This window comes from Benincasa hispida, unplaced genomic scaffold (genome assembly GCF_009727055.1).
Source record: "Benincasa hispida cultivar B227 unplaced genomic scaffold, ASM972705v1 Contig132, whole genome shotgun sequence".
Classification (NCBI taxonomy): Eukaryota; Viridiplantae; Streptophyta; class Magnoliopsida; order Cucurbitales; family Cucurbitaceae; genus Benincasa; species Benincasa hispida.
In genome coordinates, this window is record NW_024063873.1 from 379,385 (window position 1) to 395,078 (window position 15,694).

Below are 15,694 nucleotides of genomic sequence, written 5' to 3' on the forward strand. Positions count from 1 at the left end.
ATTTTGAAGAAAACAGTAAAAAGTAAAAACTCCACTTTTGCGCCCATTGCCATATCCAAATCCACAACCATAACACACCCAAAAAGATAACAAAAAAAATTCCACCTTAATTATTAGGACAACCAAAGCAATTGGAATAAGAGCAAAGCCTAAAGAAATCAAAAAGTTGGTTCCAAACCTTTCATTTTCTTATCAATTAACACACAACACAACTTTGTTGTATACATTTAAAAAAAAAAAAAAAAAAAAAAAAAAAAAAAAAAAAAAAAAACCCAATTTTCTGTCATCCCAGCACCCCAAACCTGTGGCCCCAACTACACATTTTCCCAAAGGACTCCCAAAATTCCCATTATCCATTTTCTCCTTTTTGCAATTTTACCCCTGCCCCCAACTTTATCAACTTGGAAGCCCTCAAATAAAATTACTCTAGAAAATTTATTCCCCTAAAACCCCCCCCATAGTTTACAACATTCAGACCAAAAGAATCGTATATTATCCCTAAATATATATACTAATAACATTAACAACCTTTTGCAGTTTTCCTTTTTCCGCCCTTTTCTCTTCTTTATTAGCATTTTCGCCCCAGTACTTTACCTTATTTCCATTTGTATTCCCACTCTTCTTGCTCTTTAAACCTCCTCAAAACCCCTTCAATGGCGACGTCGAACGCGTCTCTAACTCCGCCGGTGCCGTAAATAAACTTTGGAATTGACTCGATCACTCTCTCTCTCATCTCCCTCACTTCCTCTCTGCTAAACCTCTCCAGAGCCGCTTCAATGGAGACTGTCCCGTTCTTCACCGCGTTCCGGTCTATAAAAACCGAGTAACTTTCCCGTTCGCCTGGTAAGAACCACTCGTACTGGTAATACGCCGTCCGTCGCCAGAAAAACACCGGAATCGCCCCGGCTACCATGCAGTCGAAGATCGATCGCCGTGTGAAGCTGTCTCCTCGCGGCTGGAGGCAGAAATCTGAGGTGAGAAATGTCTCGAGAATCGTCGATGTTCCGTTAGAGCAGCGGCTGCCAGCGCAATCGACAACGCGGCATTTCTCCGCTGCGGAGTTCCGGCACTGGTCGAGAAGCACCGCTCGGAAGTCGTTGCGGAAGGCGGCGCGGGTGGCTCCGGCGAAACAGAAGAGGTGGGTACGACGGCGCGTGCGTACGAATTCCTGCCAGGCCGTTATGTCGTCGTGGGTTTTGGGATGGAATCCTGTGGGGTAAGGTACACCGACGTCAAAATAATCCCATGGATTACGCTCTATCAAAAGACGAGTTATATTTCTCATTCCGGGTAAATAAATACACCCCGATCCCCAATCTTTATCCTTGCTACGGCGGAAATCCCATGTGATGCGCCCCATTGTTATGAAATGATCCCAGCCGTTGGATCTTTTGTAATATTCTTGATTCGAAAGCCATTTTAGAATCATACGGCAATGCTGATCCCGTTCCTCTCCGGTTGAATTCGTCCAGAGGAATTTCCCCACTGCGAGTCCAGCGTAAAACGGTATGTAAAACGCCGTAGCGGATTCCGGCTCTGAGACACGGCATTTATGCTTCATAATCCGATTATGGAAAATGATCTCCGTTACGAATTGGTCCGTCCAGTACCACGACGGAAGGAGACTCTCCGGTATGATTCCGGTTAAGGAATCGGCTCTCTGGCCGAATCCGCCGTTCGCCATCGCGCTGCAGCTCGAGCTCCATGGATTCAGATTGTCGCAGTTTTCGAGAATTTCCTGGTTAAATACCGTCGGCAAGTTGTAGACGAAGATCCGGCCGTGTTTGCAATTTTCGCCGTCGTTAACGGCGGGGGAGACGGCGACGGAGGGGAAGCGGTGGAATCGGTTGGTGGAGGAGGAAAGCGCCGGCGGGAGAGGGAGAGGGAGGAAGCGGATGGTGAAGAGGAGGAGGATCTGGAGACAGAGGATTACGAGTAAAAGCCATAGCCGAGATTGTTGATGGTGAAACTGCTGTAACAAGGAATTGAATGAATTCTTCTTATCGAATAACTCAGAGGACTTGAATTTCTTCGGGTGGTGGTCCGCCGGCGAGGAGTTACCGGAAAGAGGAAGCATCAGAATGGCGAGTGTGACTGTCACCGTCAGCCGTCACCGCCAGGGGAGAATTTGGGATTAAAGTGAGGAAGAAGAAGAGGGCTGAGTTGTGTGTGAAGATGGAGGTGTAAAACGAAGGGCTGAAATTTTATTAGGAGAAGGGAGATGACACGTGTCGAGTTGGGTTACCGGCTGAGAGAGCAACCGACAGCGTATTAAGTTATTTGTGACCGACAAGTGCCGGTTTTTCTTTTTATTTTTTATTATGGTTGCCAGAACGAGGACGCTGATGATGAAGCAACAAAATTCCTAAACAATGCGAGGATTCCGTGGACTTCTCCGTTGATATTTCTAAGCGGCGGAGGGTAATATTGGTAAAAGTAAAATCGATTATCATCCTATTTTTTCATTTCAACTATTTAAGGTAAAATAGTGATATATATATATATATATATATTACTCAATGTAGGAATCATTATAGTTTTCGCTTTACAGTTTCATATTCAATATTCAATGTTTTGACTTTACTTTAGATTTTTTTTATTTTATTAATCAATTTAATTTCTAAAATAAATACAAACAATTTTTTTTATATATATATAAATCTTAAACACATGCATTTATGAAACCTTAAACAAATGATTTCTATTATTTGTTTATTTTGTAAAAAGTATCTTTACGTTTATTGTTAAAGTGCAAGACTCAGATGTACAAAACATGCTTATTGATGTATATATTTTTATTTATGGGGGCTATTTTAAGGTTTACAAATGTTATTTTTACCATTTTTTTTAGTACGACTTTGGAACGAAAGATCGAACCTTCGGAGGAAAATCATGTCAATTATCATTAAAAAATATATCTTTTTTTAGTATATGAAAACTTCAAATTTGAATATATTTTAAGAATATAACAATTGGTAAGATTATATATTAAGAGAAGAACTAGATCGCAGTAAAAATACCACTAGAGATATCTACGTTTTTCACGAGGCCTGGAGAATCCCCATTTAGATAGAGAATGAGAGAGGAGAGGGGATGGATAATAACTTATTTTATTTCGTTTAAGAGGTTTAAGATTTTCTTTTCTTTTCTTTTCTTTTTTCAATAAAGACTTATCCATGTAAGTGAGGATTCATAGTGAAGAATTAACTACTTAATTAAAAACTTTCTTAAACATAATTTAGTAATTTTTTTCTAAAGAGAGATCAAGCATGAGGTTATTCAATGTGAGAAATCTGATCACGAATATTCTCTATCCCAAAATGGTGGGTAAAGATGGGCTCGAATGAGAAAACTATTTTATCTCCACCTCACCTCCACCTTGTGGACATCTCTAAACACCATGAGCCAACTATAGGATGCAACCTCTCAGCATAATTTATTTTTCTTTTCTTTTATCTTTTTCATCAACTTAGAATTTTTCTTTTTTTTTTTTTAGTAATATAATTAAATATTTGTAAACAATTTAGTTTCCTAAGATAGAACTTATTTCTTACGTATATTTAATATTTCTCAACATTTTCCAACCCTTTATATTAGTATCTGAATTGTTAATCCGAACGTCTACTTAAATAAATCATATTCAATTTGGTGAAAAAAAAAAATTATCGTCACATTTTGTATTAAATAGTTTGGCAAAATTTGAACAACTTTGAAATACTTAAAATATATATANATCTTTGAAGGGGATGACCAAACCCTTTTGGCATTTCAGGATGTGTTATAAATTTTAAACAAGTACAAATTGAATATAAAATTAAAAATAAATGGAAAAGGGTTAGAAACATCACTTAATTTTATCCCTTTCACAAATAGTAATATTATTTTTGGCCAAATTTTTTAATGTCTCATCCAGTGAATTTAGGAGGATCGATATATTTTAGGCTTTCTTGATAGAATCTGAACAGGATGAGTAAGTGAAATTCCCAAAATCTTACATACTTTTGGTATGTAACATTCTTCAAATTCCCTAAATTAATCCAAATTCCTAATTCAATTTCTGGTTTTCTCAAGTTCAAAAGAATCTTTTCAAATTCTTTATTTCAATATCCATTAAACTTTGGCCAATATGAGCGTAGCTCAATTAGTATAGTGCTTGTACTATCAACTTCGAAGTCAGAGGTTTAGATACAATTAAAAAAAATGAATATTGAAATAAGGAAATCGAAAAGAGTAAGTGACAAGGAGGGAATTAGATATTGAATTAGGGATTTGGATTAAGAGTAAGAAATTTGAACAATAATAGTAGGAAATTTGAAGAAGATTACATATATAATATTTAATCACATATAAAATATCAGAATAATGGTCAATCTTAGTCTTTGTCTTAGCTTATATTCAATCAAGAGTCCAAAAATTGATGGTTAGGATGTAAGCTAAATTTTTGTTTTGGTTTTGTATCAATCCATCGAGATGATCCATTAAAACAATTGAAAAAAATATATATATTTGTTAAAGGTGAAAATTTTTGGGTGCTATTTCTTATCATTACCCAAAATAAATATATCTAGTAAATTAAAATTTACATTGTCCTATTAAAATATGTGATTATATATTCTTAAAATATGTTGCTATAATAATAATAATATATCTCTAAACTAATGTTTAAGCTAACTAATCTTATATTACACTACTTCTATGTTTCAAGATCAATAGAATGGGAATGGATGGAATCCTTTGTTACAATTGTGTTTGGTTCAAAACTTTATTTTATGTAGTGACTGTGGATAGAAAACTTATGTGTATACATTTTAAGTTTAAATCATGTCTAAGTGGTTTATATTTGAGAATTAAGTTCCAATTTTAAATATATAGCGCAATAAATTGAGTATCACAATAATTGATAACAAAATGTGATTGAGAGAAATTTTTGACCTTCACATGCCACTAATAGTATATTTGTAATTTGGAGATGAAATGAGCTAGAACAAAGGTAACCTAATATGAGACAACTTGAGATGAGACAAGTTATAAAAGACAAAAAGGTGCAAATAAATGTGATGCTTTTCTCATACACTTCGATACTTAAGTCAGTTTAGAGAATAAAAGGTAGCAAGTTTTTTTTAGAAAACAAGATAAACTTACTTTTATTTGAAGTCATTTATAAGGGGTAAATCTAAGCTTTTGCAATTGCCTACTTGAGCTAGTTTGTTTGGAGCCTTGTTTGGGCTTTGTGGGCATGTTTCTTGTCTACTTCGAGCTTAGATAGAATTGAGCTCACTCTATCTCAATTTTACTCTTAGTGTTACTTTTCTTTATAGATTTATTTTCTTGGGACAATATGGACCAAGATCTGCTTTCATTATATGGACAATATCTATCGACTTTAGTGGATCATATAGATGTAGAAAAAGCTTTGAATTTGAATGAATTGGAAACATGTCTTTTCCATTTCTATTTACCCAGTTCATATCTTTCTTTCGTGTGTTCCCGGGAGGAATTTGATCTCGTCACCTAAATAACAGCGGTCAAAGGGTCAAATAGGTCGGGAAGAAAGAGTCTGAGATTGGGTCATACGACATACATCTTGGTTGGTTTCACCACCACTAGAGATTGAACATATATTCAAGTTTTATTCGATGGGACAAAAGAGAGATTATTATTTCATTTCAATAGTTGTAAGACCAAAATAGGGTACAAAAAAGCGAAAGCACTTCCTTTCACTTCCTCCCAGATACACGACTTATGTACCCCGCTCAACATTCTTGGAAAATAATCGAATCGAGAGTCCGAAGGAAAATTAGCCATTTAATCTTGTGAGCTAATCGACCGAAATTGGAAAAAGAGATATGAACAGGGGGGAATAACCAATCGATGAAGGAATATGAAACCATTCTGTTTCAATAGAGGTATGGGAAACAGTTAGGGGAAAAGTTTTCAAGTGAAAAAAGGCGATATATGGTCTCATATATATCTCTCTTCCATTCCTCAAGCTTGGTTTGAGATATGAAGTTCGGTTATGACGAAGATTGATGGGTTTCTAGAGAAGGAATGTTGATCATTCCATGTTCATAAAAAGGAAACAAGAGGAAACATTCTCCTAGTGTACTTAGTTTAGAACTCAAAATTCATAAGTCCAATTATGATATTAGTTAGAAAGGCAGCTAGTAAGCAAGTCAAGTAAAAGTAAGATAGCTATTATTAAGTCGAGCGAGTTTTCGTTAATACTAATCAAAGATGAAAAGCTAAAGTTAGAATTCACATAGAGATGATAGGTGCTTATCTACCGTGGAGCTTGGTAGTCTTCCTTAAAACCGTTACCGATTCTCGATAAAATATATTTGGTTTTATCTTATCAATTATTTTATTCTAAAAATGTCCAATAGACCTATAAATTTTCAATTTCATGTCTAAAAAGTTGTGGGGGACTCACATCCAACCTATGTGTTAGATAGCCATTTTGATAATCGAAATGGCTTTATTTTATACAAATATAAAAACACGTTGAAGTTAAGGAGGGCTCTAATCCTCCAGCCCTCCGGACCTATGATAAATTCATTCATATATACATGCATTTTGAAATTGATAAAAAATTGAGTCAAAATGAACATGATTCAACTAATATGTGAATAGCGACTAAGAGGTATATCGTTGGAATCTCTCCGTCGCCCTTGTATTAGAAAAGAGAGAAGGGAGAAAGAAAAAAAATAGTTTGGTTTATAAGTTTGAGTATATTATTCGTAATTACACTAACTAAAACTCAAACTAAATGCCAAACAATCTACAACAACGTTAATTAAGATACAATTCAATAGATAAAGATATCTGTTGCACCCTTCTCAAATTAAAAGTTGGATCCATTACCTCTCATTTGTGTAATTAAAATATTTTCCAAAAAAGAAAATGTGGAATTAAAATGGAAAGTTAAAGAAAAAAAAAAAGAAGAAGAAATCCCGAGGAAAGGAAATGTATACAACCGACACAATGTAAATTAATTAAATCAGAAAAAGGAGAAATAAAAAATGAACGTACAAAATTGAAAATTTCGAAAAAGGCAATAAAAAATAATATCATAAATGCCTTATCTTTCGAGGTTAAAAAAAAAAGGAAAAGAAAAGAAATTTACCAATTACTAAAGCGGTACGGACGAGGCAATAATGAAATAAAAATAATTAGAAACAATAATAATAATAATAGGCAACAGAAATAATTACCAAAACAACAACAACAACAATAATAATAAAATATCAATAAATGCAGAGTAAAATACGCATTGGAAACCGAAGGAGACAGTTGCCGGAAGGAAAGTGTAGCTGTAAGAAATCTAGGAAAAACCGTTGAATGGGAATGACGTAAGACTGCCACGTGGATGGCAGTGCGACCCAAATAAATTAAAATAATGATAATAATAATAATATAAGCAAAACTACCAAATTGTTGTGTATCTATCTCAAGTTTGTCTAAGTTTCGTAATTTTTAATCCTCACATTTTGAGTTTAATTTCAATTCAGTGGTTAAGTTTTAATTTTTTTTTACTCTTTTAATTTAAATTCGATTAGATTTCTAAGTTTCATTTTACATTTTTAATATTAATTTTTTTTTTATTAAATACACATCTTTGATGTTAACGTGATATCTATTAATTAATTAAAAATAATTGTAAAGTAAAAGTTTAAAATTAATTTTAATAATGTAGTAAAACTTTTTCCTTTTTACATTAAAGATAGTAAAAGTTAATTGATTATATTTTTTTTTTATATTTTTTAAATCAATTAATAACTAAAGATGAAAGTGAGTATTTAATGAAAAATCGAAATTAAGAGTATATCTCTTTAAATTTAGGGATCAAATTGAAACAATACTCAAATCTCAAAGTTAAATTGGACACTTTGAAACATAATCAAGCTCAACGTTTAAAGACTATAAATGCAATATTTTAAAACTTAATGATTAAATGAAAACCATACCTAAAATTTAGGAACTAAATTTCTATTTTTTTTCCTAATATATATTAGGTTAAAAAATGTTTTTGGTCCTTAAACTTTCATAAAAGTAACAATTTAATCTATAAATCTTGATTTGTAACGATTTAATCCCTGAACTTTATGTAACAATATAATCCATATACTTTTAAATTTGTAACAATTTAATCCCAAATATAAAAAGTATTGATCAATTAGATGTAAACGTTTATTATTTAATGATATCCACTTTATATTTTATAAAAATATCGAGTCTTCAATTCGATTATCGATTTATTTATGCAATAAATCTCATTAATTCTTAACAACAATTTCTTCAATAGAGACAATATCTTTACAAATTTTAAAATACAAGGATTAAATTGTTATGTATTAAAATTTAGGAACTAAATTATTAGAACATAAAAATTATAGGAACTAAATCGTTGCAAACTAAAGTTCATGAACTAAATTATTACTTGTAAAAAAGTTTAAGTACTAAAAGTGATTTTTAACCTATATTAGTTAAGAATAGAAAATATATGTCGATATGTCGATATATTCATATATTAAATATCTATATATATCTTATTAAATATTCATAAAATAAAAAAGAATGTCATATTATTCGAATCAATATTAATAACAATATTTTTTGAACAATTTTTTAAAATCTTTCCATTCATCATTTCATCCATACGTATATTCGTAAAATTGAAATTTCGACAGCTCGGGGAGGGATGGACGTGAAGTGGAATATTAAATGGAGTTTAGTGGGTGAGGTGGCATCCGATGGGGAAAGGGGAAAGCGGTGGCTCTCCTCTTCCCTACCAAACTCTCATATTTTTCCATCAAACTCGTTTTATAGCTTTTTTCTTCGAGGATTCTCTTGTCTTTTTCTAGGGGACTAAACACGTCTAGTTGTCTCTATTTTTTTTGGCGTAATTTATCTTTATTTCGTTTCTAATTTTCAATTAAATTAAAAATATATTTTACCAATTAAAAAGTATTTATGAAAAGAATTTGGTTGACTTTTTGTTAAGAGGCCTTTTTAAATATAAAAAATATTTAAAAATATTTAAGCTTTATACCAAAAGTTTCAAAAGTATTTTTGTATTTTTAGGATTTTTATAGTTATAAGAATTTTTTTAAACATATTTGAAAGATCGAGAATTATTTAAAAGTTTTATTTAGCATTTCTTTTAACTTTTTAAACTTCTTTTTTACTCATGACCGACAAAATGGATCTTTTTTTAAAACAGAAATTATATACAAATAAAAAAAAATTATTTTTCCTTCCAAATTACCTCACTGTCACATTGTGCGGAGGACTTCTCAAAAAGTATAATGTTGTAATTTATGGCTGCAATAAAGTTTAAAATATCAATTTTAATGTCAAAATAATTCCACTAACATAGCTACAAATTATATAGTACTTATCTCTTTATTCTTATTGTACTAAAAAAAATATCAATTTCAATATTGAGATCAAAATTTATAGAAATGTCAGTGATAACATCTGTAAATTATCAAGTAGATAGATATGTTTTTGGAAAATTATAAAAACAAAGAAAAACTAAAAAAAAAAAAACAAATCACACATGTTAAAATAAATTAAAAATATTAATTAATTATATTATATTACATAAATATTATACAAGTTCATTTGTGTAGTATTTAAATTTTAATTTTGAGAAATTATGCGAATGGAATATTTTAGTTATATTGATAATTGGTTGCTTTTTTCATGTTTATTTATGATATAATGAAAAAGTTGATTAATCACTTATGTCATTATGTTGAGTCATGAACATGTAAAAATATTGAAGAAAATGTCAACATATTGATGAAACATTACCATACTCTTATTGGTTAAAATAGTATTATATGATCTTGAGCTTCAATCAATTTTTAGTTCTCTAATTTCAAATGCCTAATTTAAGTTTTCAACTCAAAATAAACCTTAAAATTAATTCTGAATTGAGTTGCATCAAAATTGGTTTAATAATAAAAATAATTTTCTTTAAGAAAATTAAACATATTTTCAAAACCTTACCGACAGAAGGTAATAGATATTTATTTATTATTGTTTTTTTTTTTTTTGTGTGTGTGGGTTAAAATTAACCTCCACAAAAACCAAATGTAAAATTTATTGAAATACATAAATATTACTTTTAGACATTTTGATAAAAATACATAGAATGAAATGAAAGATCTAAGGTACAAACTATTGTGAAATTGGGAACATAACGGAATATAAAAATATAATATAATAATAATATATAATAAAATAAATATAATATAATTATAATATAATATATAAATAAATAAATAAACAAAAAGTAAATAAAATACAGAGAGTGAATTTTTCCACTTTCTCCAATTTTTTAGGATTGATCATCAATATGTGTCTTTCAAAACCCACTAAATACTACTATTTATAGATAATTTGGCAAGTATGGGGTGGATTACATAAACACTAATAGTGTGTAATCTTGAAACAGATAGACAACACATGGGGTAATGGATAAGTGACACATGATCAATGGACACTAATAATGAGCATCTACATTACACCTAATCTAACATATTTATAATACTCCCCCTTAGATGCTCATTATATATGAAATATGCCTTGTTAAAACCTTACTAGGAATAAAACCCATGAGACAAAAATCATAGTGAAGAAAAACAAGTACATATTTCATATAATCTGATATTTTTAAAAAGTATATATTACTCCCCCTGGAAACATCACTTGAGATCTCTGAGGCGCCACATTCCAATGTCGTGCACCAACTTTTCAAAGGTTATGGTAGGTAATGCCTTTGTAAATAAGTCCGTCAGTTATTTTTCAAACAAATTTGTTGTACAGTGATGTCGCCATTTTCTTCAAGATCATGAGTGTAGAAAAGTTTTGGTGAAATATATTTTGTTTTATCTCCGTTAAAATATCCTCCTTTGATTTGAGATATACATGTTGTGTTGTCTTTATATAATATTGTTGGAAGATTTTTACTAGAAGAAAAACCACATGTTCCACGAATGTGCTGAGTCATTGATGTTAGCCACACACATTCTCGACTAGTCTCATGAATTGTAAGAATTTCAACATGATTTGAAAAAGTGGCGGTTATGGTCTGTTTCATCGATCACCATGATGTAGCGGTTTCTCCACATGTTAACAGATAACCTATTTAAGATTTAACTTTGTGTGGATTAGATAAATATCCAGAATCTACATAATCAACTAGATCAAAATTTTATTTATTTGAACAAAAAAAACTATGTCAATTATTACTCGGAGATAACAAAGTATATGCTTAATTTCGTTTCAATATCTTTTTGTTGGAGAAAACTATATCTAGCTAATAAATTTACTGAAAATGCAATATGTGATCTTGTATTATTAGCAAGATACATAAGTACAATAATTGCACTATGCTATGTGATGGAACTCGAGACATACGCAGTGGAATTAGGATCTAATTACACTTTAATTGCTTTTAATTTAAAGGAAAAAATAGCATGCAATTTGAAAGAAAAATAGTAAATCAAAAGATAAGATACAACCTTTGTAGCTCCCGAAAATCGCTTTTCCTCGTTGAATCTCGACCCGAACTCTTCTGAACCACCACTAGAGTTGACCTACTATCCTCTGGACTCAGAATCGAGTTGTGGGACTCGGTTGATGAAGAAAACCGAGAGAGAGAAAAGAGATGGAAATAAGAAATGGAATTTTGGTAGGTTTTTGGGTTTTCCTTTTTTCAGCCCAATTTTAGAAAATAATTTGGCAAAATTGACAAAAGTTTTTAAACCAAATTGAAAAGCCCATTTTATAGAAAAAACCATGCAACAATTGCATGAACCAAATCCATAAAAACCCATCACCTATAATCCACTATCTTAGTGAGTTTAATGTCTCCACTATAAGCCAACACCTTGCCCACTATTTTGTTAGTGGAATAATCCAACAAAAGTTTGGATTTTCCCACTAACTTTAGTCAAAGGGCAAAATAGTCATTTGGTCAAAGTCAAACTCTAACAAAAAAGTCAACATTTTGACTTTTTATGATTTTTTCCGTGTTGACTAATTTTAACCTCCTGAGCATGAATCCGCATTCATTTTCTCGAAATTCAAATCACATTTGAATATAAGGTCGGTCAAAGTTTGACTTTTCAAAGTCAAAAGTCAACTATTTGACTTTTTACATCTTTGACTATTTCCATTATTTCCGAGCTTCCAAATATGAACGTATTCATATTCTTGATATTTAAATCACATTTAAATATTAAAGCTGTATCTCTAAACTAAAAACCCCGACCATTATATCACATATATTTGTCGGTTTCTCTCTCTTCACCTAATACGAACAATTCAAATCATTCTATCATACTATTCTAAGTTTATTCCATATGAGCTAGTAGGGGAACCTAATGGACCTATAGATCATGGGCTCCAACGATCCGAGATTAGCTAGCTAAACTCTTTAGACAGAGCTAATCAACATTCGTTAACTAACGGGTCATTCCACTATAGTCCCGTAGTTGTACTCCCCTTACTATAGATATATTTGTGTCCATTTGATATAACCATGATTAGTAAGTGAATCCTTCACAGGTTGTTCGTAATCTCGGCTGGGTCATAAAAAGCGTTTTATCCCCAAGACTACATCTTATTCCTTAAGTTCCACTGATCCTCTAATAAACTGTTGGTTTAGGGTCCAACCTATAAACTGAATCCCTCTCGGACCAAGGAGAGGGTGGGGCCCCTTGTTGAAGAACTGGATTCAGTACTAAAGGGAACAATTTATCTACTATCCCTATAACGGGTAGGAGTGAATTTCTCTTGCACTCTATGTTCCTAGCTATCCACCCGATCTTACCCCTGAAATGGGAGGCTTATTGGGCCAGCGATGATGAGTTGCCCTCACCTATGTAGATCTAAAGATAATTCCGAGTGAATAGGAGTTCATAGTTAGCTCAAGATTAAGATTAAGTTACCTAGGTCATCAATTAACAAAATAGTCAGTTTTATACATAAAATGACATTTAGAACGTAAAAAGTGACTATTTCATAGTTCAGTCTTATGCAAACTCATTGAATAGGATGCCTCCACTCACATATCTCTATATGAACGATTCAGGATCACATCGTTTGTACTAACTACAAAGTAGGCCGCATCCATAGTGTCCCCAGAATAAGGCGCCCAACCGTATTCATATACTATAGACCATTTTGGTTATATATTTGAACTTGATCCATATTTATGTCACTACATAAAATTCAAACTACATTAAATAGCCTCAGGACCTTAGTTTATTGGATTCAAGATTACAATTTCAATAACAACTTTATCGAAAAATAAAACAGAATATGTTTATTAATTTACAAACTACGAGTTTTAGGATGTAAAATCCAACACTATGGTACTTCAGGACTAAGTAGTTCTTCATTATCATCTCGAGGTCGAAATATATCTTTCCTCATATCTAATGAACGAACTTCCATTGGAATGTTAAATGGATGTGCTTTGTCCATATAAAATCTTTTCAAAATTTTTCATGTATAAGTTCACCGATGAACAAATATCCCATTAAAGCCAAAATTTTGTTTTTCCAAGATTTTCATCTCAAATTCTTTCCTAAGATATTCTATTGCCTTTGAAAACTCTTTAGGAGTTCCAATTATATTTAAATCATCAACACATACATTTATAATAGGAAATCCTGACTGTGATTTTTTTTTTAATAAAAACAGATGGATGTATTGGATTGTTTTGATATCCTTTTTTCAACAAACATCCACTCAGGCATTGTACCACATTTATCCTGATTGTTTTAATTCATATAGCGACCCTGTAATTTTATTGAATACAATTCTCAGAAATTTGATTTATATATTTCAGGTATCTTAAATTCTTCTATAAATATCATTATCAAGAGATCCATATAAATATGTTGTGACTTCATCCATAAGATGTATGTCTATATTTTCATGCACAGTAAGACCAATTAAATATCTTAGTGTAATTGCATCCACCACCGAAGAATATGTCTCCTTATAATCGATGTCAGGTCTTTGTGAGAAAAATTGTGCAACTAGTCTTGCTTTATATCTTGTGACTGAAGGAAATCACAAACAGAGATTTCCATGAGTAGCAAAAGTGGATCGTTCCAAATTCCATTCAGCTTGAACACAGACAATTATAGTCTTAAACGGAAACTAATAGGTTATGCATATATAGAAATTACAGTATGCTACATGAGATTCAAGGGATAGAGTATGCGTACCTTTGAAGAACCTTTTTTCAAGAATCCCTCGATCAGTCTTCAATGCGTCCAACGACAGCACTCGAATGCAACAAACAGAAAACCAACATCACGAACAACTTGATGCTCCTCGAACCCAATCGAGTCCAACTCGATTCACGAACAAAGTAAGGACATCACCACAAGTGTTACCTTGGTATTCTCGGTGTGAGAATCCAGGAGTTGTGGGCTCTGTATGATCTTGGCTTGAGGAAGACTGGAGGTATGCGGTCGAGTAGATGATCGAGAAAGTGGGAGATAAGAGCACTAACTATCGCATAGACGATGTACTCGATCATGTAGCAACGATCAGCTGAGTAACTATCGTATAGTCAACTCTTAAACGATCGTTTAGATTCTCGACGGTTATCACTTGGTAAATTTTTTTTTTACTTGATAGCCTATTCTGTGAGAATTATCCGAATGGATCAACTTCTAATTTTGGAAAAAAAATTTCCTTTTATCTCATGGTTACCATAAAACTTCCAATAACCTCTCACTCAAACGGTTATTAGAGAAAAAGAAATAATTATCATATAATTAACATATTATAAATAAATATGATACCAACTTATCATATTATATTTATAACCTATAATTTTAATATTTTATCATATGAAACATAGAAATCATAATTATTTTTCTATTTTATGGTACTTAATATAAATTATATTTATATTAATTCTTCCAATTAATGTATCTGATATGTTACACCAATTATATCACATATAATTGAATTTCCCCTTGTTAATTTGAACACTTTAAACTTACCCAAAATCTTATTCTCAACTTGAACCTATTGAGCTACCAAGGAGACCTTATGGACCTGTAGCTTGAAGCTCCAACAGTACTGAATAACTAACTAAACTCTTTAGTCAAGAGATCTACCATTCGTTAACTATCGAGCACTCCACTAAAGATTGACAACTGCACTCTTCTCACTACAGATATATTTTTGTGTCCATATAACCAATCAACAGTGCGATAACCCTCTCGTAAGTACAGCTGGAAAAATTTACCATTTTGCCCCTATAGTTACATCTAACTTCTTAAGTACCACTGATTCCTCTAATGAACAATAATTCATAGTCCTACTATGACTGAGTCCTCTCTTCTAAAGAGAGGATGTGGCCACTATGTTCAAGACCCGGAATAAGCCTTTAAGGGAGCAATTTATCTACTTACCCTTGCTTTGGGAAATGAGTGAATTCTGTCTTGTGTAACTGAGTTTCTAGCTCCCCAATCAGAAAAATCCCTAAAAAGGTAGGCTTGTTGAGTTGGCAATCTGGCCACTCTCACCCATACTAATCAAAGGACCGCCCTCATAGGTAGAAGTTCTCAAAATACTCAGGATTAAGGTCATGTCACCTATGATCATTTTAGGGAAATGTAAGTCTAATTATCAATGACATTATGTAAAGAGA

General features: G+C 31.9%; 1 protein-coding gene across 1 annotated transcript; it reads right to left on the reverse strand.

The window, feature by feature from the left end:
* Window positions 1–243: 243 nt before the first annotated feature.
* Window positions 244–2,523, reverse strand: LOC120068900 (xyloglucan galactosyltransferase XLT2). The gene has a single exon (XM_039020545.1). It carries the CDS (start codon window positions 2,075–2,077, stop codon window positions 596–598), a length of 1,482 nt encoding a protein of 493 aa, XP_038876473.1. The 5' UTR covers window positions 2,078–2,523; the 3' UTR covers window positions 244–595.
* Between the last annotated feature and the right edge of the window lie 13,171 nt (window positions 2,524–15,694).

What these genes read in the sequence shown, in the direction of transcription:
- LOC120068900 (XM_039020545.1), bottom strand. Translation starts at nt 2,077, where the DNA reads ATGCTTCCTCTTTCCGGTAACTCCTCGCCGGCGGACCACCACCCGAAG.